Here is a 26,149-nt window from a genome sequence, read left to right as displayed (position 1 = left end):
ACCTCTATTAAAGATGAAACGGTGTGTTTGATCAATCAAGCAGTGCTCACATGTGGAAAACACATTGGAAGACAAAAAAGTAATGTGATGAAAATTTATTTTTACTTTTTTTACAGGTGGAATTAAGGCTAATGACTTGATCAGCATAACATGATCCTGTGTCCACAACAAATATGTAAAATAGTGTAAAATAATGGTGTCCCTATTAATGATAATTTGTTCTTTTTTTACCGTTACGGCCAATTTGACCACATGAAGTAAATAAAGACCTACAATGCAATAACCTTCAAGAAGGAAAATCTATCAAACCCTTGACGCATTTACAGAAGCAAACCATAGACTCTACGTATACATGCACCCTCATTATGGGATAATAATAGGATTTTTCAATTACACTTTACACTTTTTATTTCGATTGAAATAATTTGATTAAACTCATAATCACAGTAAGCATAATCGAAGTAACATGTGGCGTACGCGGGTTGTATTCACAATATGAAGGCATGTAAACACCTTAACCCTCCTGTTATGTTTGGGGTCAAATTGACCCCAAATCTACTTTGAAATTTTTATTAAATATGCTTGATATATTTTTTAAACTTGATTCTTTCTGACTTTTTCTCATTACATTGAAATAATTAATATACATGTTCATCTTATGTTACAGAGTTTTCAGAATGTTTGTACACAATTTAACCCAATCGTTGATGTTTGGGGTCATTTTGACCCCAAGTTCATTTCATGCTTAACTTTCTATGCTAAATATTGTTTTTGTTCTATTTGACTTTTCCTGATGAATCTCTCTTGTCAAATATTAGTTTTAGTTTTTACTTATCGTACTAAACATCGCGCACACGCACACATACACAAAATCTGCAAAACAGATTCCCAATAGCAAAAAAGTACTAACTATTGTGAAATTGTATTTAGTGTTAAGTTTACATTTACAATTTAGCATTTTGGAGGATCCTTTCATTCAAAATGACTTGCAGTGAACAGGGTATACTGTAGTGTATGGTACCCATGATCAATGCTCTTTCAACCGAGGAACAGGAAAACTTTTGAAGCTGTTGAATGTGTGTATATAGCTATACATATGTATAGCCTATATACAGAAGTGTTTCTGCAGCTCAGTTGGTAAAGCATTAGCAGTGCCAGGGAACACATACTGTGTATAAAACAATGTATACTGAAGATACAGTAAAAAAATAATGTAAAGCTAAAATGCATTTACCCTTCATTACTATTATCGTAAATATTCTACAAATTCATGTGGTGCAAAATGCAGTTTTTCTAGGTAAACAAAACAAGTTCATTGTAGGAAAAAGTATATAACATTATGAACAAGTCGTTTTTTCCTAATGCTTCTTGTAAAATATTAGGTAGGTTAATTGTGTGTAAATAAATAACAAAAAATATTACTTTCTTTTTTTTGTATATATTGAAGTGTATCAAAATGACCCCACACATTAAAAGTGCAGCTAAAAAATTTACATAATAGGAGGGTTAATCGCATTTATGCTGCTCTGATCAAAGGATAACAGTGTTTTGCAGTTGATCGTTTGTGCTCTGTATTATAGCAAATAATCAGACTAATCAAACATCCATGTAAACGGGACCAAAGAGGTGTTCTCATGTCGTGTAAACATTTTACTGCGAATTAAGTCCTTACTCTGATTATTGGAAATAATCGCATTATTGATGTGCATGTACACAGATGCTGCGGCCCAATCCGCATACTATCCGTCCTAAATAGTATTCGAAAGTAGAATTAGTAATGTCCCAAATCGTAGTATGATGAAAAGAGAATTCCAAAGATTCCCGGATGGTCTACTACTTCCGGTAGGCATTCGAAGTGCAGAACGATGTACATTCAGCTAATATTACCCACAACCCACCGCGAGTAGGCGAAGTTATATATGCGAAATGTGAACCGCCCCAGATTACTTTTCAGAAATGTTTGTGAACATTTTCTTTTGACATACTTATGAAGACTTCTTTAATGGCTCTTTAATTTATGCTTAAGGTTAAAGGTCAAGCCAAGTACACACCCGCTACACTCATACACGCACTCATAACCACAACCTGCAACTTCTGACATAAATTCACATGCTTTTAAAAGCTGAGACAGCCAGCAGGTATAAGTGAATCTCATTTTCAACAAAGTGTTGTTCTAACAGAATGTGTTTGTGTATGCATATGCGTATTTGTGTGATAAGCTAAGTGAGAAGCTTTAAGAATTACAAGGAATTGAAAAAACAAAAATACTGTTAAACTGCGTACAGCCTGTGAATTTACATGCTCTGTGACTTAATTTTGAAAACATAACAGGATATAAATACATTTATATATAAATACAGGTCAATACATTGTCATCCTTCAGGTATAGACATTGAATGGTACTGAAGAGCACATGCGTGAAAGCTACTTGCCTTTTTAGGCTGTTACCATGGAAACTACTGCTTGTAAAAATCATGATGTGCAATATGCGTTATTGAATACGGGTGACCGGCAGTTATCTTGGATGGTGAAATTAAATGTTTACCACTACTAATGTTGTACGTATTTGATGTTACTATAGTAGAAATAAAAATAAATAAATGAGGTGTATAAATAATCTGAAAATGAAATAATCTGAATTTGTTCATATTGAAATCTTCAATGATTTCATTGACCTTTGATTGCTGATTTGACAAATCTGAGCTCAATTTGTGACATTAAGATGTCTTCTGAAACTCTAACTGACATTTGTGAGATTTATGATCTATTCTTTTTCTCAGGAAATACATCTGAGATGCAGGAGAAGCAAGTTTCCATTTGCTTTCCACTTAATCATAATGGTGTGTAGGATAAATAACTCATCAATTTAAGAGTCCCCTCTGTGATTTTTCTTTCTTATGAAAATGGCCTGACAATGATTTTCTTCTTAAATAAATCAAGTATGTAACTACATTTTTTTGTCACAAAATACCAAAGAATAGAAATAGAAATAGAAAGACCCTCTAAAAGCAATATTAGGCAGCACCAGGACTAGGTTTCTGAACAACACTTTGTAGAATTGTCAACAGATGTTTATTAAAGGATGGGGAAAAGTATTACGAGTTGAAAAAAATACGTGTTACATTCTGAAAAGTATCCAATGCTAGACCATAAAACCCTCCTTAATGTAAACTTTCATAAAGAAAAGTAGCTTCGACCAGTCGGTCATATATGTAACCTCTAACTCATGAACAGCAAGTCACTAAAAACAAACTCATCTAAAAAATGTGTATAGAAAATGTGATATGGTGATGCACTTATGTTTGGCTTGGCTTTTATGTAACCCATGAACAGCAAGACACTAAAAACAAACTCATCTAGAAAATATATAGAAAATGTGATATGGCAATGCCTTTATGTTTGGCTTAGCTTTTATTCCCACCCTTAGCTGAACCTTTCTTCTTGGAAGAACCTTGTTTTTTAGGCTGGGGTTTGGTTTTTGATTTGGCTTCTTGGGATTTTGGGGCTTTAGGTTTTGCTGCCTGTTCTTTGGCTCCATCTGATGCAACTTGTTCTTTCTGGACATTCTCCTCTTTTGCTTGTTTGGTGGTCTCTGTTTCAGGTAGCTCAGATTTAACATCTTCAGCATTTTTTAACTCCAGTATTCCCTCTTTTTCTACAACAAGCTCAGTAGGTCGTAATTCGGCTGTATCTTGTTTGGTTGCTTCTACTTTTGTCAAGTCTTCTTGTTTTGGTTCCTCTTTGGCCGACTCTTGTTTTTCTGGTTGTGGTTCTGTGATTTCAGCTTGAAGAGGTTGTTGAGGAGAAGTTTTAGATTCTGTTTGAGGTTTTGGCCGTTCAGACTCTAACGTTTCTTGTTTAACAACTTCTACTTTTGCGACATCTTCTTGTTTTGGTTGCTCTTGGGTTGAGTCTTGTTTTTCTCTCTGTGGTTCTGTGAAATCTGGTTGAAGAGGTTCTTGAGGAGCTCTGGGTTCCTTTTCAGCTTTGGCTGGTTCAACCTCACAGGTCTCTTGTTTAATCGCTTCTACTTTTGTCACTTCTTGTTTTGGTTCCTGAAGAGGTTTTTGAGGAGGTTTGGGTTCTGTTTCAGGTTTGCTTGGTTCAAGATTCTGGGGTAATTGCTTTTCTTCATTGACAACAACAGATTCTGGTTTATCTTCTTGTTTGGTGGGCTCAGGTTCGGACGCCTCCTCTTCCTCACTATCTGATTCCTCAACATCATCTCTTATGGGTCTCACCAGAGAAGCTGCCAACTCCTGCAGGCGGACCTGCTGCTCTCGCAGTTTCTCCATCTCTGCGGTCAGTAAAGGGTTAGGGGCGAGCTGTGGAGCAAGCTCATCTACCTGTGGCATGTCCTCCGGAGGCGATCCGGCTGCTTTGTCTGCGAGACGGATCTCTTTAATCTTGCTGTACAAGACTTTTCTCTCATCCTGCAGGGCTCGGCACAAAGTCTCCAGGCGGTCGATCTTCACAGTGAAGAACTCAAACTCTTTAGCCTTTTCTGATCTCTGTTTGGAGTGAGCAGTTAAAAAGCAGTTAGCATGTGCTAATAGTCAAATGCTCATAAGTTTTGTGTGCAAAAGTTAGAAATGACCTCATCTATCATTTCAACAAGCGCTTTGTTGCAGCTTTCAAACCGTGTCTTCCATATATTTGACTCCTTCTCCAGTTTCTTCATCTTCTTTGTCATCTATTCCAATAAAAATAGTCATGAGCACTTTTTGCGATTGTATTATTTATTGCTTATACGACTTGCAATGTAAAACAAATGTCATAGCAAGTCAATCATGGTAACACGTTTTTACATCAAATAATTTAGGAATTTTCAACTTATCCGTTATTTGAAATTTGATGGTTTAATAGTCAGTTTAATATAATTTTAATAAAATAAATTACTTGTACAGCCAATCAAGGTTATTGTATATAGTAGTATAGTTGTTTACTATAAAGTAGTTTAATATACATTGAAGTATGTAGTTTAATTAAACTAAAACTATTAAAACATTTCATTTAATTGAAATATTATTTGAAATCATTATTTTTTATTACAATTATTCCTGAGGTACCATTTGACATGTTGTTTAGTTAAAGTTGAGTCACAAATAACAGCTGAAAACAAAAAAGTCCACACAGCAAAAATCGGCAGTGTCAAATATGTTTGATTAAATTATGCGCACATACATGTACGCACGGATATGATTTAAAAAGATTAAGGTGCATATTTCAACATACCTTTTCCATTTCCTGTTTAAAAGTACAGTAAATCTCATTGCTCTTCGCCAGTGTCCCCTGAAACTCCTCGAACTTTTGGGAGTACAACACAATCTACAAAAATAAAGGTCATCGAATTTCAATCAGAAATGCATCAAAAAACAAATAACATGCACGGTGATGTTTATATCTTCACATCTGTCTTCCATTCACTCGGTTATCTTGCTGTTATATTCCACACCACACCAGATAACGTCATGAACCGGTCTAGAATTGAACAAATCTCAGTTTGTCTAAGAGTCCAAATTGGATTTTAATACCGTGTTTCAAGTAGACTGGTTAATATGTGTCATTTAAAATATAGAGTAAAGCAATAATCAATGATTCAACTTCAGTTTATGCTGTATTTATTAGTCAAGGCAAATGCACCTCAAAACATCAAATGAGTCTTTTCTGCAATAACTCTGTGTTACAGTCCCATTGTTTCAGAATAGCAGCACTAGACACTATAATAATTTAACAGCATAATATCTTTGCGTCTGTTATGTGCTGAGGGGAACGAATCCAATGTAAAGAGTTTCAGCATCTTTGTGTAGATTCAGACACAGTGAGATGCTCACTAATCTGAACACATTTCAAAGTTATTCCTGTCTGTCTCTCTATCTGTCTATGTATGTATGTATGCTTTAAGATTTATGGGGTTTGTAAGGAGCTCAACTGGACATTGCGGTAGATGCCAGAGCTAGAGAGCATGACAAATGGGATTGTGGGTAATGCCACAGCAGTAGATATTCACCTGCGACTGCATGACAGTGTGCTGTTCTTTCAGCTCTTTAGCCTGAAGTTTCCATTCTGCAGCCCGAGTGAGTAACTGGTTAAACACAAGACACACACACGACCAGATGAGAGAGTCCCGAAACTCGTCTTTACCTGTTTCTTCATCTGTAACTCCTGCTCCCTCATAGCGTAGCATTTCTTTGTTTGTTCAATTGTCTCTTTAAGCAACTAACAACATAAATGGTGAGATGTTAAAACTGCAGTCCAAAATTAACTTTTGACCTTGAATTTATTAAGAATGTAATATATATATTTGCCTTTATGGCTGCTGGATTATTTTATTTTAGCTGTTTGCACATAATAATTTACATATAAAGCAGGTCATTGCGCTCCTGTCACAAAAACATAGACATTTCCTTTAGCTTTTCATATTGTGAGGCATAGGAGCACCAGATGAACTTCGAATGGCAAATTTTCGACTTAAGTATAGGGTGTTGTGGAGAGGAGCCAGTCCACAATATGTTTACTCACTTGCACCAGCGCGTGACTGACTATCAATTTGATAATGTGATTAAAATAACGTATCATGTTGCAATTGCTTTAACGTTACCTTCCGCTGGCAAGTAAGAAGTGTAATTCTCAAAAGCCTGTCATGGATTTAGCTCTCAACGCGTTAATTTTGGACTCAAGTTTGTAAAGGAGTATTCAGTATAAGGACATGCAAATAAGCAAATGCATTTGTCAACCCTTCAGTTTACTCCAAGCATACCTGAAGAGCGAGAATCCTATAATAGTGTGTCTTACATATTCCTTCTCTCTTTTGTGCTTCTCTTCTGCTTCCTTAAGTAGCAATTTAGCTTCTTCCAGCTTGGCATCAGACACTTTCTGCTGTAGGTCTCTGTGGTTGAAGATCTTCTCTAAACTCTAAATGAAACCCACAGACTTAGACTTAAAGGAGCAATATCATATCATCCATTTTTATTTATATTTCTTATAACGGTTTATTCAGCAACAAATACATTAACGGTACATTTTATTTCCGTTTCTTGGCCTTTTTCGGACATCTGGTTCCAAAATTTATTGTGTACGAAGTTCAGAGTTTTGAGACTTGCAGTATGTACATTGAAACATAAGTTTCATCAGATCATGATTCAACTTCTTCAAATGTCTTTTAGGTCAGACAAATCCATATCTTGAAATGAGAAAAGTAATACAGAAATGTATAGTGTGGGCCTGTCTTTCAAGTAAACCACGCAAATAAAACTTCATAAAAAGTTGAATTTATAAAACGAAATAAAGCTTTATTTTCATCAGTCAACGCACCTAACTTATTTTTATTTCAACAGGTTTTTGTGATCCAGAACTATATTTCTTGACCTAAATGACATTTACCACAACAGACCTCCTTCCACAGGTATACCGTATTTGACAGCAGAGGGCAGTAGACACCCGCGCTGCATTTTGACACATAAAGTCCTTTAAATTCAGGGGTCTGTTTTGGCTGTGTGCAGCAGCCTCTGTGGCACCCATCAGCATGACAGATTGAGCTTCACTTCCCTCACATCAGGCCTGTCATTCCACCGGTCGATGCTCGTGTGATTAGATACAGCATAGGCCTACACGAGAGCGTTCTATAAGGCGCAGGATTTACTGTCGAACAGGGCGTGAATCACCGAGTCAGATGTGCATCAAATGTTAAATATAGGCTATGAGTGATTGTGGCGTTTACTCAGATGCAAAAAGCACCTTACAGGCAAAACTAATGACTAATTAAAATACGTTTAGATTCTGTTTTTTTAAATAGAGGACAGATATGTGTCAACCTTATTGCAGTCACCTAATCCACGGTTACCTAAATGTATTCTGTGTTTTGGAGAACAGTTTTAATGTGATGTGTGGCTGAATCAGCTTGACAGATGTTATATAGGCTACTGACATTGAAATCAAGGAGTCGATTTATTAGACACATTTTAAACTGTAGCGCTTGTGTAGCCTAAGTGGTGCAACGTGACTACAGTCAATAAAAGGTCATGGCACATTAATAGTGCCAAAATTATAATAGGTATTGTAAAAAATAAAAAATAAGAACGTTAATAGATATCATTTGAAACTTACAGAAGATACTGTTTTTTATATCAATTCCTGCTGTGAAAATACTCCTAATACTCCTAAAATACTCCTTATCAAGCATCTCGGGTTGGGATTGTGTCCTGAGTTTGGGTGTTTGATTTCCGCGTTCGAGGTGGGAAATAGCCGAAACAACGTTTATTTACCTTGCCCGCTAAAATTTGATGAGTGCAGAATGATGTCATACAAATCGTTGATCCGTATTGATGCGACTTTTAAATGCTACGCTTTTATATGCGTTCAATTTTCTAAATATACATTTTAGAGCATTTTTGTGTTTTAGAGCACTAGTTTATAGACATCCATGTTCATACTAAAAGGCCAAAAACGTCAATTTACATTTCATGGAGTTGGCAGTCAATTCATGTCTGTGTGTACCTTTTCTCTTCTCTCATACTGTTCTACAAGGGTCTTGAGTTTGCTGCCCAGCTCGCTGTTATCCTGACACAGCTTGTTGTTACGGCTGCTGTGCTGCTCGATCTGAGCCTGAATGTCCACCAGTGTGCTTTGGAAATGAGCAGTGATCTCTTTCCGCTTCATCTCATCCTCCTGCAGCCTTTGCAGACTCTCCTCCTGCAGGGAGAGATGGAGACAGAGAAAGAGAGAGAGAGAGGTGGAGAGAAAAATTAATCAGAGAAAAATGATGTTGCCTTAAGTGATGAAAGCAATCTAGATCTACTAAGTCAGGGTGTGAGATGGACGGCTGCGATTAGAAGAGAGCGTATGTCTTGAGACTGTGTTTGGCTCAGCTCTGCGGTCATCAAAGTATGAGCGATAAGACCATCCGTTTGGACAGGACTGTTGCCTCTTTGTTTTACAGGTGGCAGTGACAGGAAATTATTAAGGGGAAGAGGGAATTACATCCGGATGTGTTGGAGGCCAGCCTTGAACAGAAGCATGTCAGAAACAGGTGTGGTAACTGCTGCACCGCAGGTACAATTAGGAAATCATTCAGACCAAGTATACACTACAAGTCCGAGCATGTCATCGGACAAAACTGGGACATGGCTTGTGGTCTGATTTGCATAGGACATTCGAAAAAAGTCAAAAGTCGGGTGACTGCTTGAGTTTGGCACTCACTTACTTAACTTTTTGAAATTAGAAATGTATTGTAACTTACAACCAGTCAAAGTGTGCCTCAAAATACTACAATCTCCCCCATACTTTAAGTTCATATTCTCAAATAAATATACTTAGGTATACTTTATATAAGTAATATCAGTGTATAGTAAGTATAGTATACTTGTAAGTACACTATTTCAGTATGACTGGTGACTAAATTGTCCTAATGTTTAGTTTATAAAAGTGCTTTAAAGTAGTAAACTTTGAGTACACAACTAGTTTACAAATATTTTTAGTTTGTACTGCAATACTTCAAGTGAATTTATAGGTATCCTGATAGTTTACTAGAACATTATTAGTTTTTTTAACGCTCTCAGTAAACTGGTAGTTAAGCAGTTTGTATGCTGCAAGTATACTTGAAAGTTTCTTTTAAGTGAACTTATTCATAGTTTATTATTTATAAATGTTTATGTATTTATAATAAACAATATATACGATATGCATACTTGAACATTAAATATATATCGATCAAAAGATTGAATTAAACTTTTTTCTGTCAGTTTAAGTCAAGTAAACTGTCAAGTGAAATTCTGAGAAGAACACACAGATAGACTGAACTTTTTAGTTTAAAAGAAGCAAACTTATAACACAATTCAATTCACTTATATTTAAAGTGTTGGGTTAAATTGTATTTCAGATGAGCCAAAACAAAACAAAAGTGTTGCCTTATGTGCATGGCTTTAAATGCACAGCCTTAGAATATCTGATCTCATAAAAATATACTGTAGATATGTCATGACGTTGCTATTTTGTATGAATGTGTACAAAGTGTAATGTACCAAAACATACAATTAGCCAATTTGAAACGGGAATGAGATTAAACGAATAAGCCAACTCATAGTTACGAATTGCCATGAGATTGTGTTGGAAATGAAAGCTGGTTCATGAGCTAATAATCAGATGATGTTAATGAAATCTCATGCTCGATGTCCTCTCCATTAGTGGCATGAGATAAACAACAATATCATCTTTCTTCAGCTTCTCGTGGACGTGCGAAACAGGCCTGATGTTCCATGTGTGCGTTCAGTAAACACGAGCTCCTGTTCCAGAGACCCAAGCTCCCTGACTCAGCTAATGATCGGGAATCCAAGCATGGAACGTTCCTCTCAAGAGGCGAATCTGTTTGCTTGGCTGTGTTTACACATGGAGTAAATCTCAAGCTCTCACCTGGGAGCAACGGCGCCGTTAAACTCAGCCAGGCAACCTCATCGGGGAGGTGAATCGCAGACACATACACACAGGGAAGTGACCCCACTCTAAAGACAAGATTAAATCTAATTTACTGTCCTCATGGCTGAGATGCTCTTACACGCAGAGTGTAGATGTTCGGCTCTGACCTGTTCATTAATGGCTTTTATAATACTTGAATAAAATTGATTGGACAGGGAGCAAGGTCATGTTCTGCCTCTTGGGAGCAATATCATCAACTCTTAAGGACATGCAGGGTTGATATTACAGCAAGAACTTAATACGTACTACGCCTGGAGGAGAAGTCATCACACAAGTAATTAGAAAGCTCATCACGTAGACAACAAACACTTATTAGATGTGTGTCTGGATGCCGATGGAGGTGTAAAAAGTAAAGTGAAAGCGAAGTTACCCACACAAAAAAAGGAGTTCAATCATGTAGTATGTTAGAAATATACTTTCAGTCTACTTTTTATGAAAATTATTTAAACATTTATATCTAAATACCTAAATAGGGACATAATATATAAATACATAATATATAAACTACAAGTATGACATTTAAGAAAACTTACAAGTAGACTTAGCTAGGTGAAACACGTGCACTGTAAATTTGTATTTAGTACATATAAGATAAACTAAAGATCTAAGTGTAAAACTTTGCTATTTTGAGACACAATGAATAGAAGTACAAAATTTAATACAATATTAATGTGTGACGATAGAGCACTTTTAGTGCCTTTTGGAAATGTAAGCTACTTAAGTTAGGTGTACTTTGTGCACTTTTTTATCTGGGTAGTAGTGCGCTCAATCTATTCTTGGTATAAAATATACTTTTATACACTAAAATGTGGGCCAATGAAGTCACATGTAGTACGGTCAAAGTACACTAATATGTATACAACTACTTAAAGTATAAATGATACTAACTATAGTGCACTCAATTATACTTATACTTTTTATAAATACAAAGTGGCCCAATTTAGTCTCAAGCACCAATGAGACCAAACACACGAAGCACACTTACAAGTGTACTACAACCACAATACTACTAATATACTATAATAATGTTACTATATAGCACTAAAAGTGGTTCTTGGCCACTTTAAGTGCTACAAAGAACCATATCTTGGTGCTTGGTGAAATATACTTGAACTTGGTGAACTTTACTTATACCTTATACGTTTTCTTTGAAGTATACTTATTTTGTAAAGGAAAGTATGGTTTAAATTTGAAGTATGGGTAATGAGTTAAATTAATAAAAAATAATTTCAAAATCCTTTAAAGCAAACATCTTAGCTTTGATCCAACTTTGTCTAAAAATATTTGCATCTGTTTCTAATAGTAAGCTATGGTACGGCCCCTTCCAGGCCTGGAGGCAGTTCACCTTCTTAGTAGATGTTTAGTCACTGCGTAGCATCAATAGAAAGGTAGAACAGAAGAGCGTGACCCCTGCAGTGATTTGAGCCTGTGGGACATTCTCTTTGATTTTTGATTTATAAAAGAAGAGCAAATGCCACTGGGGCTGAGGAACACTATCTCTCTTGTCATATAGTGACCTGTCAAGAGCGCTTTGAGTCTGAAGATTCAGTGTCTCATTGAGGCAGAGACACAGAGCCACCGCTGTAACGTCCCACTGGGTTCAAAGAGAGGAAGTTGAGTCGACTCAATCTAGGCTATCAAAATGCTGACAGGGGCAACAAGGCTTCTGGAAAACAAGTCAGACTCTCGCTAACATGTCACACAAGAGGTTGCTATGCAATTTAAGCACTTAACCCTTAGAGAACTGATGTGGCAAAATTGCAACCGACGTTTAAAGCAATTAAAGAACAGCCAGATTTGAGTTAAAGCAGAGCTGCAGCTTGAAATCTGTAGCATGAAAAGTCATGCAATGGTCTTTGACTACTGACATTGAACTAAAAAACAGTTTTTCTTAAATAATATGTTAAGTGATTGAAAATGTAATATACTTTATGTTTAAAAATATGAAAAATATAAATGCAAAATATAAATGCAAGTAAATAAGCACATAAATATATATACACACACACACACACTATACAGTGTATCTTCACTGTCAACATGTATTTCATACAAAGAGTCCATCCAGTAGGCCTAAATGGAGAGAAATTATTTCAACAATAAATTGAAATAAAAACTGAAATAATTTAAAATATAAATGAATTATTTATATTTAATAAATAATTTCAATACTGTCAACATATAAATGCAATTAATACAAAAAGAGTCCATTCAGTTAGAGAAAGAACATTTTTGTGGCTTCTTAAAACATAAAAAAAACCCTCAATGCTCTTTGTCAGTAAAACGTACTCACCTTCACTGTTTTATTATGTTTATGAAGTTCTCTACAGAGCATCTCCAGCTTGGTTCGGGCCAGGATGGCACGACTGTGCTCATATTGGATCTGGTTTCTCTGCTTGACCAAAAGACCCTGTCTCTGCTCCAGCTGCTGCTTCTCTCTCCTGTGTTTCTCCACCTGCCCCGTGTTCACAAGACACACACACAGATGTCCTTCGTATGTCATCTTACACACCGCATACAACACATCTGGCTGCTTTAGATAATCTCTGTCATGTTGTTTGGAGGAGGATATTGAGCGATGAGGTTAACAGAACTACGTACTTTTGGCCGATCATCATTACAAAAATCAAATGGGGTCTTTCATCCTAAAGGGGTTTATTTTGTAATAATGAATATCTATTTTTGTTGGAATGGGGTAAATTGCTTGTAAGTCTTCTGTAATATTTTCCACTGCATGTCAGAGCCATTATCTGTGTGCGCTGAAATTAGAGAGAACGTTGTGGCTTTCAGGTGTGGCATATGGCCTTATGTTCAGACTCAGTTTTTCAGCCTTGGGCACTGAATATTTAGGTCAGAGCAACATAAGCGAAGCTGCTCCTAACATCACACCAGGCGTTCTTTTATTTATCCCCCCCCCCGTGGCAATCCGTTTTGTGTTCTATTTGTTTCCTCCTAACTGCCTTCCATGCATTGTTGTTGCCGCCGGTAACAAGTGTTCAGAGCACAATCTCTCGTGGGTCTGGATACTCACCAGCTCGGCGTATTTCTTCAACACCATTTCCACTTTCTCTTCTGGTGAGCTGAGCTTGTTCAGGCTTTGCAATAAAGACGTGGCCTCTTTACCTGCGAGAAAAGCGTTTTTCAATTCACATCAGAGAACGGAGAGATAAAGAAGATGAGCAGGAGGCCACAAGGGAGTGTTCTTACATGCAAGCTTCAAAATAAATCAACTGCAGGAGCTGTAAAATCACAGAGCGATAGCGCTTACTTTGATAAAACAGTTGGGAGAGCAAACAAGACGTTTGCGTGGATAAACTTGCACATTTGTCACATTCGTCCTGCTCTTGTGACAGAGAACTGTGTCAAGCACTATAGCTGTCTGCATTTTTATGGTGAAATAGATTTTACTATTGGCAGGAAATGACCACTTATTATTACTACAAAAAACAAATTACTTACATTTACACATTTGGCAGATGCCTTTATCCAAAGCTCCTTGGATTGCATTCAAGCTTTACATTTTCACTACTATAGCAATGCTGTACCAAATGACACTCTACTTGTGCGATTGACAGAAAGTGTATACAGCATTATTTATTTAACAAAAATCTGTATGCTTACTATTACGTCCATTATATCTTTTTTATCTTTATAAACCAATTTCTTAAATAACTACTCGATTTTTCAAAAGCTTTGAAACAATCATTCTTTATATAATTTTTACAATTTGATCTACAGTATAGAAACTAGCTTGCGACTAAAAGGAATTATGGAATTATTATAATCATAATATTGATTTTCCATGTCATTCACTACAATGAAGTTAAAGTTATCATCACATAAAAAACTATTTAAGCTTTTCCTAAATACGCATACAAATATCAACTTGTTGATTTGAGTAAAAATACAGAGCATATTTTCTGTAATTTTGACTGGTTTCTCTGGTTTTCATTTTCTGTAAATACATGTAAATATTTTTGTTTAAATTTTGGGAGAAATAATGTAGTATTACACAGAATAAAACAACAATAATCATTAACCTAAACATATACGTACGAATAGTCAATTCAGAAAAAATGGAAATGGTCTCTACATTTGTTACACGGCTGTGTTTTCATCTACAAAAGTAATTTCAAACTTTAACCTAAACATTTCAGTCAACCGTTTCGAAACTTTTGAAGGGTAGTGTATGTGGTGTTTTGGATTTTAATGCTGGTGTTTGTAGAGAGTTCTTGTATTAGCAAAACCGGTTCAGACTAGCAACAAACCAGCACTGACATGCATAAACCAGGCTTTTAACTTCATTCAACTACACTAAACGTCACTTGCATGACCGAAGAGAGACAGAATCCTCACCGAGGCCCTTGATCAGTTTTGAATCATCTTTTTGCTCCTCTGGCCCGGCTCCACCTGGCTCTTTGGGGGTGGCGGTTTCACCTGCCTTCACTTCCTCTCTCCTTTCCTCACTTTCCAGGATGGAGATCTGCTCCTGCATCAGGCTTGATGCCGATCCATATGTGTTGATAATATCCTCTAGCTGCCTGCTGAAGTCCTCCATAGGGTCCGCTGGCATCTCCTCTGTGTTATTCACTTGTTCATTGATGGTCTGGTCAGTCCCCTCCATCATCTGCTTAAAAAAATATCATAAAAGTGCTCCATGTGATTGATTGGCAGAGGTAGAACAACCAATCCCTTGATTCCACTCTTATCTTGATGTTAAAATGACACTGTTTAAATTAATGAGAAATGATTATGCATTACTTGAAGAGAGGTTTGATATGACTCCATAAAATAAGCCACTAAATTGAACACGGATGGTTTTTGACCAGTGTGTTTGCTTAAAAGAGAGACTTCATGTTTTAAATGCAAGATGTTGTTTTTAAGAAATGTAAATTCAAATTTGTGGGAAATTGGAGTGTGTTTCATTTTGATTACTGTATTTGCCTCAGGCGGACAACATGAATTATGGAAAAATAACCTTGAAAAAGAAATATGTGCAGACATTTTGAGAATCAGTTCTAACACTTGGTGTCATCCATCCATCTCTGTCTGTCCCTATTCACCTCATTAAAGTTAACCATCAACTTAAATAGTTCAAATGAATTAATAATCATTTTAGAATTAAAATAAATGATTGTCTGATTTTCCCTCATGTGATTCCAAGTCTGTATGACTTTCTTTTCATAACACAGAAGAAGATAGTTTGAAGAATGCTGGTAACCAAACAACATTTGCCCTCGTTGACTTCTATTGTACGGACACAAAACCACTGAGACATTTCTCAAAATGTCTTCTTTTGTGTTCATCATACAAGTCAAATACTGTTTTTTTATTGACATGAGGATGAATAAATGACAGAACTGTTACTGGAGTTTATGAAATATCTCAAGTTAATCTATGAACGCATCTCCAGGCAAGAAAAGGTTTGGAGAAACTATGGGTGGACATCTGAAGAGAGGCGTGTGACACAAGGTTGGGGGAGGGAACGCGGCGAAAATAGCACAAATCACAGTGGCACAGTCTCACTGAGCCTCTAAATCTGATGCGTCACAGATAGGAGACAGGCCTGAAGCCCTTCAGCTCCACACACGTGGGATGAACGCAGAGATTCCAGAAGGTTTTTTATGTCCAGGCTCTATTGCTCCGGTTGCTTATCAGGTTAAAATTATAGCCTGTGCTCTGTATCAACCCCTCCTTGTTTTATCACCACCCCTCCTCCTTTAGTAGCAGAGGAACATGGCACCTGTTCTGAAGCAACATGCTATTTTTGGACCCTCTAAATATGGACAAGCTATTTCTTATTCTCGCCACGTAGCCTCTTATGTCAATGGAGGCAGTTTTAAGCAAAACTGAAACATCAATAAATGTCTCGGCATCAGGCAAAGATAAAGTTGTAATTCAAAACACTGTCTATAATTTAAAACACTCGGAAATGCGCTGTTTGTCTCTGTACAAGGTAAGGAACTTACTTTAAACCTCATTTGACGCAACAACTGCACTGGAGTTGGGTTTTTCTTTAATTATTTGTTAGTGTACTACATCAGAATAATCTAAATGTACAGACAATATAAAACCAGCAAAAATTTTGATGTTTCTCACATACGCCCGAGTGACCTTCAGCTCAAAATCAAATACAGTTACAATATATTAAAGCTCAAGACTTACCCAACAAGCGTCTGTTCAATTCAAATGGAAAAGAAGGACAATGACACAGCCAGTCCAGAGTTTTAGCAGAGTGGAAGAGAGGAGCGTGGAGGGTCCAACAGGAATCAAGACAACAGCTGACAACACAAGCCCCTCAAAATAACCCCACACGGAAAGCCAATGGAAACATGCTCCAAACACTGAATGAACCAACCTGTTAAAATCGTTCTAATCTCAGAAAGACAGATGAAAGGTTAACTTTATAATAGCCTTCGAAGGCCTTCTGGTGTATCTCCAAATAACCCTGCGTTGTTGAATGCGATTGGAGTTGGCAAAGAGTCAGTTAAAAGTAATAAAGTTAAATCCACCAAAGATTATGTCCTGTTTATATGTTTGTGTTTGGTTTTTAACATGTCCCCTTTAATTTAGAGTTATTGACTTGTGTGCTGAATGCCTGAGGACCAATTTCTTCTAACAATCTGCCTGAATTAGTATTGGGTTTTCACAGCTCCTATTAGCTTTTATTATCACATTTGTCCACTATAATTCCAGTCAATTGCACTCTAATCACTTCAAACCATGCAAATGCAGAATTGTGAAGTGATTAACATCTCCAGAGTTACTCACTCCAGTGTTTTTGTCTGCACAGAAATCTCTTCATATTTGAAAACATTTGGCAGACAGCAGTGGAACATGACCATTCATCTCATCCTGATCTCACAAACAATTACACGCAAACATAGGACAATAAAAATAACTTGATCTATTGCATTGTTCCACAGTCATCATATTACTAAACACCAAATCTGTGCCAAACCTGGCTTTACATACTGATTGATTTAATCTGATTATCAATATAATGGATTATGTTATTTGCAGTATTTATTAACTCAATCAAGTTGGTTTTGGTGGATTTTCAGATCTTAATAAAGGGTTAATAAAAAGTGACATTATTAAAAATGACAAGAGTGATAAAAATATGTTGTATGTGGGAGCATCTCTGATAATCTCCATTCTCCTGGACTTTTATTACTGAATCTATTCAATCACCAGATATTAAAAGTGATTTTGACATTTACACCATGCTTATTTTTTTGTCCTTGTTCTTTTGAAGGAGACATTGGGCAGAATCTGTTCTCTAGCTTGGGTGTTTTGATAAATGCTGCTTTAACCTTGCATTGCTTCGTACCATTTGGTCCACGTGTCAACAAATTACAGGGCGCCAAGGACTGTACCAGTGTTTTTTTACCTTGTAACCTAGTTATAAGCAGAGATGAACTCTTTTGCATGAATGATAAAGTCGTACAAGCGTCCACTGTGAGTACAATAGTGAGCCATAGAGATGACATATTTTTGTAGGCCAACCTGGAATTTAGCGTTGCAAATAAACTGATTAACAAATGCTTATGATGTTCACACTTTGTCTATAAAGATAATCTTTACAAATGAACACCACATTTGTTACTTTTGAAGCCGAAATACAATCAGAAGTAAAAAGCTAACACGATGCTATTACCAGACTACACGTAAGGTCTATTGATATTGTCACCACCACCAAGCCTCCGACAACTCTACCGAATTATATTAAAATGTGTTCCCTGGTAAGTAATTACTCCGTTAATGAATCCGCATCTATGTTTTAAGAGATTTGTGCTATGTTGCATTATTTGTGAGCTTTATATCAAGTTGACGTCTAACGTTAACGTCCCCAAAGAAAGTAGTCCTTTTTAAGACATAATAAGGCTTTAAAATATCACGAGCGTGTTATAACCGGTGTGTTTTATGTCATAGGATAAAAGGTGAAGATATTCCGAGGTTCTGTTTACCACAGATCTTATTTCGGGCGAAAAACCCATAGACTTTGGCGCTTTGGAACCGGAAGTCCTAAAACGCTTACTCGCTTCCGGGTTTTGCATACAAAAATTTGAAGCGATTTGAACGATCTGAATACAGTGATTTCCAGTCGCTCTTGCGTTACTTCGGTGTCATGTGCTAAACGGTCTTCGCTGCCCTGTGTGAAAAGTTGAACACCTAAGCAAGTATTTGTTTGTAAATGAGTGTACAGCACTTTTTTTTAACAAAGCCGATGGTGGCACGTCCGTTTGAACCTGTATCGCGATGCTGGTTTGGGTTTTTACCTTGGTAAGTTCGCGTTTAGTTTGAGCATTGAGTTTTCGGGCTCAAGAAAGTGGATTGTTTTTGAGCGGGTTTCGTCGCCATGGTAACTACACAAGGCCAACCTGTTCCGGGACAGGTTATATTCTGGGCTCGAGATCGAAAAAGCAAAACTGGACCAATCAGCTGTTAAAATGTGAAATCTGACGCAGTGAAGTCATCCCCCTCGTATCTCTTGCTCCAAATTAAAAAAAGTTTTAAGTGATAAGATGTTAATTGTTTATTTGTATTGTATATATTTAAAGCTTTTAAATTAATTAACTATATTCGTTAAAAGTCACTTTAATATATAAAACATTTTAAAATAATGACATATACATATTATGTTTTGATCTTATTGTAATCCTATATACATAATTTAAAATGTGTTGCAATTTTTATTTATTTTTAAAATGATCTCGTCATCTTCAACAGAAAAGTGAGAAGTCAATCAAACTGATGATGCTTTCCATGTTGCGTGTGATTGGCTGTTTTCCGCACATGTCTACAAATATCTACAACTCAACTGTTCACCTTGCTTCGTGATAGAGGCTTAGTGACTGGATCTTAAACCTGTATGATGACAAGCTTCATACTTCTGACTCTACGTGAGTTACACAAAACACACAACTAAACAAACAATTCACGATCGTGAATGAATTGTAATAGACTATTGTAAATGCCACTTAGGTAATGTTCATTCATGCTTCTTGTGAGTTCATTTATCAAAACAAGCCCGTAGGCAGGGGGGGCAAATTAAACAATGAACAGTTTCATAGCCAGTCTGTAGTTTTAATGATACATTCATGCAAACATTTTGCACATCTCCATCGTAGTTAAAATAAGACTCTTTAACAAATCACAACAGCATTTTAAATTTTGTTCTGGCTAATTGATATATTTTTGCCTCCTCTAAATGAGCTGCTGACCCATGCAGTCAAATGAAGTCTCCTGTCTTCCTATATTTTCTCTCCATGTGCTGTCAAAAGCCTTCTGATCATTGGATTGTCTTCCACAGACAGCAATGTCTGTGTATCCTGTGTCTGATTTGTTCTGCCACACGTCGTATTTAATGGTTGATAATGAGAGATTCTGAATAGAGCATTTTTGGCTTTTTCAATCGCAACCTGTGTAGTTAGAAATAATTTGCTTTAGCAACTTTAGATTCTAGGGTTCGGATGCATATTAGTACACATTGTCATTGATTTGTAATGACTTATCATACAGTATATTTTGCACCTTGCAACAGAATTCAGCTTTATTTAAATGAATCTCTGCAACCATGTGAGTGAAGTGCTCAAAGTGTTTTTTTTTTAAAAGCGTTCACAACACAGATCTCTGAGGAATGTGAATATCGACAGCTTCATATTGCAGCTTGTGTTTTATTCAAGGGGAAGGGATGGAGCAGCCCTGGATGGGGAGATGTGTCAAATATACATGTAGCATAAGGTAACGGTGCAAATTTCTCCTCACGTTCTCAAGACACACTCCACCAGCTCTCCTGACATTGTATGTCACTTGTTTGTTTTCTCCTTGCCATGCAGAGAAGTTACGGCTGGATGTGTCTGGATGCACACAAACGGAGATTGGAATGCACGGGGGGCTTTGAACTAACTGTTGGGGATGAGCACAATACTTTTCCTGCAGTGAAGGCAATTATAACATCCCCTGTGTTGAATTTAATGTTGTTTGCACCCGGTCTTAGCCTGTCCTTTCTGGTAATATACGAAACCAGATCTGAGCGGGAAAGACCATTTTCCTAGTCTGGCATTTGCCCTTTCTATTTGAGGCTATTTCAAACCAGAGGCTATTTTTATTGCTAAGAGATTGCTCAATTATAGACAGTTTTATTGGACTCATGCTCTGGACGAAGTTAACTTCCGGTCTGTGTTTGGTTAATATAACACTTTGTTTTCATTTTGTTTTATATTTATATTAATCTTTTGTTGTAAATGTATTGTATTGAATTATGCTCTACTTTTGATTCTCAGGATTTTTGCAGAGGTCTACCGGATGTTAAGTTTGGGCCACATAACGTTTATGTTTTTGCTGCTGAAACCGACTCTGGAGACTTAATGGAGAGTTTTATTTGTTTTATTTGCTCTTATAAAATTGGATAGCTTAGATAAATTAGTCTTTGAATAATTTGACAAGAAATGGTTGAGTTTGGATAAAATCTGTTATGGTTTTTAGCAAATGTGAGTGTGACATTGTGAATCTCTATTGAAACACTCTTAAAGTTAACAAATGTGAGATTACTTTGTACACTTAACGTAAATTAGTTCCGTATTTGATTGTATCATCTGGATCATTTTCTGGATCATTGAAGACAATAAATAAATAACATTTTAATTTCGTATATATATATATTTACAGTATATATAATCAAGCAATTTATCTCAGAGGAAGCCATCAAACACAGCATATGGCAATTTTTTTATTTGAAAAATAACTCTGTCTCATCACAGACTGACTCAGTACCACATTATGCTAACGGTTATGTTCATAGTTTCCATGTACTGTAAGTGACCAAGGCTCTTTCATGTAATGGAATGACAGTGTCTGTGGTGCATTAAGCTGTAAAAACACGCCGCTGTGAAACTCACCTCTGATCCTCTGCATGGCAGAACCTCCACTGACGGTTTGCTGTAATGCATCTCTCTCAGTAAATTAAACAATGTCACAACATGATTCAGATCAGTGACATTTAGCGGTTGCCTTTTTTCTGGCATACACTAAGCAGTGATCTTTTTATGGTTAAGTGGGATGGATGGATATTTCCATCTGTATGATTTATGTAGTGGCTTCAATTTATTTGCTCTGGATCATTCATTGAATGAAACTGTTCATTAAAATGGTTAGAAGAGTATATTTGACATGGTCAACTTGTTTCCTGTACACTGTTTTTTATTGATCATTCGAGCTTCCAGTATTTGAGTTTCCGTAATTACCATTCTTTCTTATCTCAGCCCAACTCTAAATGTCATTTTTGTCTTTGCAAATAAGATGGTTTTAATTTCAATCCCTATCTGTTTTACCTCATTTTGAATGAAGTGGCAGAATTTCAAGCTCTGCCGAAACTTGAAGGACGACAGACGTTGAGAAAGAGCATGTGCTCGCAGATTCTCTGAAAAACTCATCGGGGAGTCATTTGACATTTCCTTTTATTAGCCTCAATTATTGATATATGCTGTGTTTAAAATTATTTTCAAATTAACTCGCTGTAATGGATACATAATGGAAGCCTTGAATGATTGCCAGCGCAGGAATTGATGAATGAAGGAATTAAAGCACGCGCAGTTTGTCTCAGGGTGTTTACCTGAGGGTTTACATTACATTTGTCAGGGAAGCCGGAGTTTGTGGATGTCCTGTGGGTTTCTGCCATTAAAGATTGCATTCATAATGAAAGAAAATCATTAATTAGAAGTTACTATCACCACAGGGAAGCCATAAGCTAGAATTAAAGTGAAATAATTTGACCAAAAGTGTATAAACTTTTCAGAAAATCAAATTAGAAATCCAACAGGATCAACAGAGATAGAGATTTGGAATCTGGGTTTTATGGATTGCAGGAAATCTATGTGAGACTACTGTTTTGAAAGGGGTCCTTTTTTGCTCCAGACCACTGGACTCCAACCAACTCATTCTAAGGATGTTAAGAACAGAAACTTGCTATTGCAGCTCAGATAAATCTCATCATGATTAAAACTACCCTAAGACACTTAATGAGTTCTGCTGATGATGCTGAGAGTTTAAAGCACTGAATTTGATCGTCATTTGCATGATCAAATTTGCATATAACTTTGTGAGAACATTTGTATCATGGTTAAATAGTCTTTTTCTTGGAGGAATGTGGTAGGCTTTTAATTCTCACTTCTGTTACTTGAATACATAATTATGCTAATGCTCAGTAGTGCATCAGAGTCTTCACTGATGGTTTGTAGAATATTCTTGGCAATACTAAGCTGAAGGCCCTGTCAGCCCCAGAAGCTTCAATTTCACTGCAGGACAAACTCAGCTGAATGCTACCTATTTGCATGATAATTATTCATGTAGTGAAACTGGACATTTTATCCAGTGCTTGGTCTGCACTTCTACAGTGAGTTTTTTATATATTCATTTATTTGTTGTTGGTTGCTGAAAAACAAGCTGCCCAACATGTTAGATGACAAGAGGACAAGGACTCTTGTGACTTTCTTTCTTCCGCAGAACACAAAAGAAGATATTTTGAAAAATGTTGTTAACTGGACCCCATTCACTTGCATTGGTTTTGTAGAAGTGAAACCAGTCCAGTGCTGTTCGGTTACAAACTTTCTTTCAAATATCTTCCTTTGTGTCCTTCCTTTCTTACCAGAAAGATTTGAAATGACAAGATGGTAAATAAATGATGACAGTATTTTTATAGTTCACACACAAACAAAAAATTATGTCATCATTTATTATGTCATTCTATATCTGTATGACTTATGCAGAACACAAAAGAAGATATTTTGGAGAAGAATGTTTGTAACCACACAACACTGGCCCCTATAGATTTCCAATGTGGACAAAAAACCAATGGGAAATTTCTCAAAATATATTATTTTGTGCTCCAAATAGTACATATTCATACACAGGTATACATTGATAAACGATGAATAAATTATGATGTTTAAGTTTGGATTGAATTATCTCTGTAATGTCTTCCAAATCAAAAATGTATTTGTACTCTCCGAGTGGCCCTTTGGTGTCTCCAAGTGGCCTTTTACAAGTCAGTTTGTTCAAATGTTCACTGATCACAACAAATTCCCAAAGTATGTATTTTACAAGATCCAAGAACTGCAACCATACTATACCATCAAATAAGTGATTAGGCTTAAGTGAAATGGTTTAAATGAAAATAAGATGTTGCCACAAATCCATCTAATCAAATTTAGTTTATTAGTTTGCTCAGTTATTATAGCACATAACGCAATCGTGACGTAAAAATAAAATATCTTCTAATATGCTGAAAAGATCAAAACTCTAATTGAAGTAATTATATGACTGGCACATAATTGGCCATTCTAAATGATACCGACACCCAAAAGAACAGGGCATTGACTTCAGTAATGAGCCTCTGGTGCTTTATTCATGTTTGCAAATTAAAATATAATAAATTAACATTTTCTTCTAAAAATATACAAAAATACTGTAAAACTTTCCTAGAAAGCCTCAACACAGTAGTATTGCCATGTACCGCATACAATAATAAGCACAGTGGTCTATCTTTTCTGGAGACTAATGAAGATGAAAATCTTCTGTGTTGGGATATTTCTCCACATTCCCTTCCTTGCCAAACATGCCAGGCTATGTCATACATTGTTGAGATGTTTTCCCTGGACTTTTCCGTAGATGCCCTCCACCTTTAATTCAATTAAGCATATGAAGTAGCCTGCAAATGCACATACACACACATTCATGTCACTTCAATAGATGTTCGAAAGACACACAAGCATCATAGGGGCAACGTGGGTAGAGAGACCTTGAAGCATCCACTCGAAATTCAGTGAATCCACGAGCAGCACAGGAATCTGGTAAATATGGCCACTAAAGTTTATAGTACATTGCTGATTGAGACAATTACAAACTATTATCTACAATCATGTCACATCACCACTGACATTATTTAGAATATGCATTCACTGACATCTGATAGCACTGGAGGTCTCTCGTGAGCAAAACATACATGAAGATGAACTTTAGTCTGTTTCCTTTGCTACACTAAAATTAAACGGATTTAATCCAGGGTTCCTTTGCTTCTTTCTCCAGGCCCTGCTTATGCATAGCATGACTTTCGGGTATCCGAACAATCCTCATGCAAAACCAAACCCATCTCACAGAACTACACACAGACAACACGGTAAAGGTTTACTTTGTGGAACAATTTACTTCCACAAATGCTGTGTATTGTGGGTTTATCTGATCTGAGGATCTAGGGAAAAAAGCAGACATAAGAAGAAATAACCAAAATGGTCCTCTTAAGTGATATTAACAACTCACTCGGCTAGGCTGTTGCTTACAAACAAAGTCTGTCATAAAATCAAATTCGTTCTGTCCAAGCCACAGCTCTGGCAGTTCTTTTATTCTGTCCAAGCCCATTTCTATCACCAGTGACATCAAGACCTCCTCGTCAATAAAATCCGTGTCGATAACGTTGGGGGGCAGTATTGCTGCAGGCATGTGGTGGCCAGGCAGAGGCACGCCAGCGTTCTGCTTAACGTTCCCGTCTCTGTACTGTTGTCCTGTCCCGTTTAACTGTTGACCGGCTTGGTGCAGTTCATGCATGTAATGGTGATGATGGGAAGGATGCGTATGGTGGGTGTAGTAAGGCGTGTTCAGCTTTTGCAGCTGCATGCTAGCAGCCAGCTGCTGCGCTTGGTTGCTTGCAGCGGCTCCAACAAACTGGGAGTTAAAGCGCGCGGGCAAGTTGCCATTGGGGATCCCTCCGTTTATATTATTCCCAGAATGTCGGATCGCGTGGTTCGTGTTTACATTCCCTCCCGCGTAATGCATGTGATCTCCCATCATGACGTACTGCTGTTGCTGATGTGGTTGCTGTTGAAGCGCGTTGGAAAACTGTCCCATTCCCATCCTGCGCGCGGACGAGTGCTGATGCTGGAGACCATTAACAGCATCTGGGAAGCGTCCATGGTTCATTGCCATCATGCGGTCTACCATTCCTGAAAAAAAACATTTTTAAGTATTTAAAACAATCGGACGTAATGCAAAAAGCATGTCGTGCAAACAACGAGTAACAAACTTACTTCAAAATAGGGACCGTGGCAACAATATTTCACATTTAGTTGCGCAAAGGAAGCGCAACACGAAAACGCAGCCCGGTAAACTGATTTAATCGCTCACATTTACAATGTGCACGATTAAAATAAGCATTGGGTTTTAAGAGGACTCTGCAGCTTTGTCAGGTTGCACGTCGCCATCATCTATAAAGATCTCAAACTTTGTAACCTTTACCTCTGTTTGAATCCGCCGAGCGCGTCGCACCGCAGTCGGCAGCAGCAAAAAGTCACCGACAATCCCAGAGATCGAAGATGTTACAATCCTTCCGTACCCGAGTTAACAAACAGCGTACGCTATCCAAACGCAGACCACATACAAGTCCGACCTCCGCATCGGGAACATCACGAAAAACTGCTTCACGCTTTTCGGTCACCGCTCATATACAAACAAGCCGGGGGCGGAGCGAAGCGAAGCTTCAATGTGACTAGACTAAAGTCTGGATCCGGGCTCGTGCGAAACGTGGAGCTGAAGCGCGCAACCGCTCCCCTTCCGCGCGCACGAAGCAACACCGCTGCACGTATTACCTCATTGCAGCTATTTCTGTTCAAGGGAAGAGTGGGCA

The 26,149-nt window shown here is 37.1% G+C and overlaps 2 protein-coding genes across 5 annotated transcripts; both read right to left on the bottom strand.

The window, feature by feature from the left end:
- Positions 1 to 87: 87 nt before the first annotated feature.
- txlnba (taxilin beta a) lies at positions 88 to 16,749 on the bottom strand. Of its 4 annotated transcripts, none has more exons than XM_079475670.1 (10): positions 16,636 to 16,749; positions 14,827 to 15,097; positions 13,502 to 13,593; positions 12,764 to 12,925; positions 8,497 to 8,691; positions 6,796 to 6,915; positions 6,145 to 6,219; positions 5,236 to 5,328; positions 4,598 to 4,693; positions 88 to 4,511 (listed from the first exon to the last, which is right to left on the bottom strand). In XM_079475670.1, exons 2-10 carry the CDS (start codon positions 15,095 to 15,097, stop codon positions 3,405 to 3,407), a joined length of 2,211 nt encoding a protein of 736 aa, XP_079331796.1. In that variant the 5' UTR covers positions 16,636 to 16,749; the 3' UTR covers positions 88 to 3,404. The 4 variants fall into 4 exon arrangements, with proteins under 4 accessions (XP_079331796.1, XP_079331795.1, XP_079331797.1 ...); XM_079475669.1 differs by lacking the exon at positions 6,145 to 6,219 and adding an exon at positions 6,011 to 6,085; XM_079475671.1 differs by lacking the exon at positions 6,145 to 6,219 and adding an exon at positions 6,011 to 6,085 and having other exon boundaries at positions 14,827 to 15,100; positions 16,636 to 16,746.
- A 7,110-nt stretch (positions 16,750 to 23,859) lies between these two features.
- On the bottom strand, positions 23,860 to 25,902 carry cited2 (Cbp/p300-interacting transactivator, with Glu/Asp-rich carboxy-terminal domain, 2). Its single transcript, XM_079474714.1, has 2 exons — positions 25,762 to 25,902; positions 23,860 to 25,469 (listed from the first exon to the last, which is right to left on the bottom strand). Exon 2 carries the CDS (start codon positions 25,465 to 25,467, stop codon positions 24,778 to 24,780), a length of 690 nt encoding a protein of 229 aa, XP_079330840.1. The 5' UTR covers positions 25,468 to 25,469; positions 25,762 to 25,902; the 3' UTR covers positions 23,860 to 24,777.
- Between the last annotated feature and the right edge of the window lie 247 nt (positions 25,903 to 26,149).

The sequence above is a fragment of the Barbatula barbatula genome (genome assembly GCF_947034865.1).
Source record: "Barbatula barbatula genome assembly, chromosome: 15".
Lineage (NCBI taxonomy): Eukaryota > Metazoa > Chordata > Actinopteri > Cypriniformes > Nemacheilidae > Barbatula > Barbatula barbatula.
Note: the sequence above shows the minus strand (reverse complement) of the source record. Positions and strands in the feature narration are given on the sequence as shown.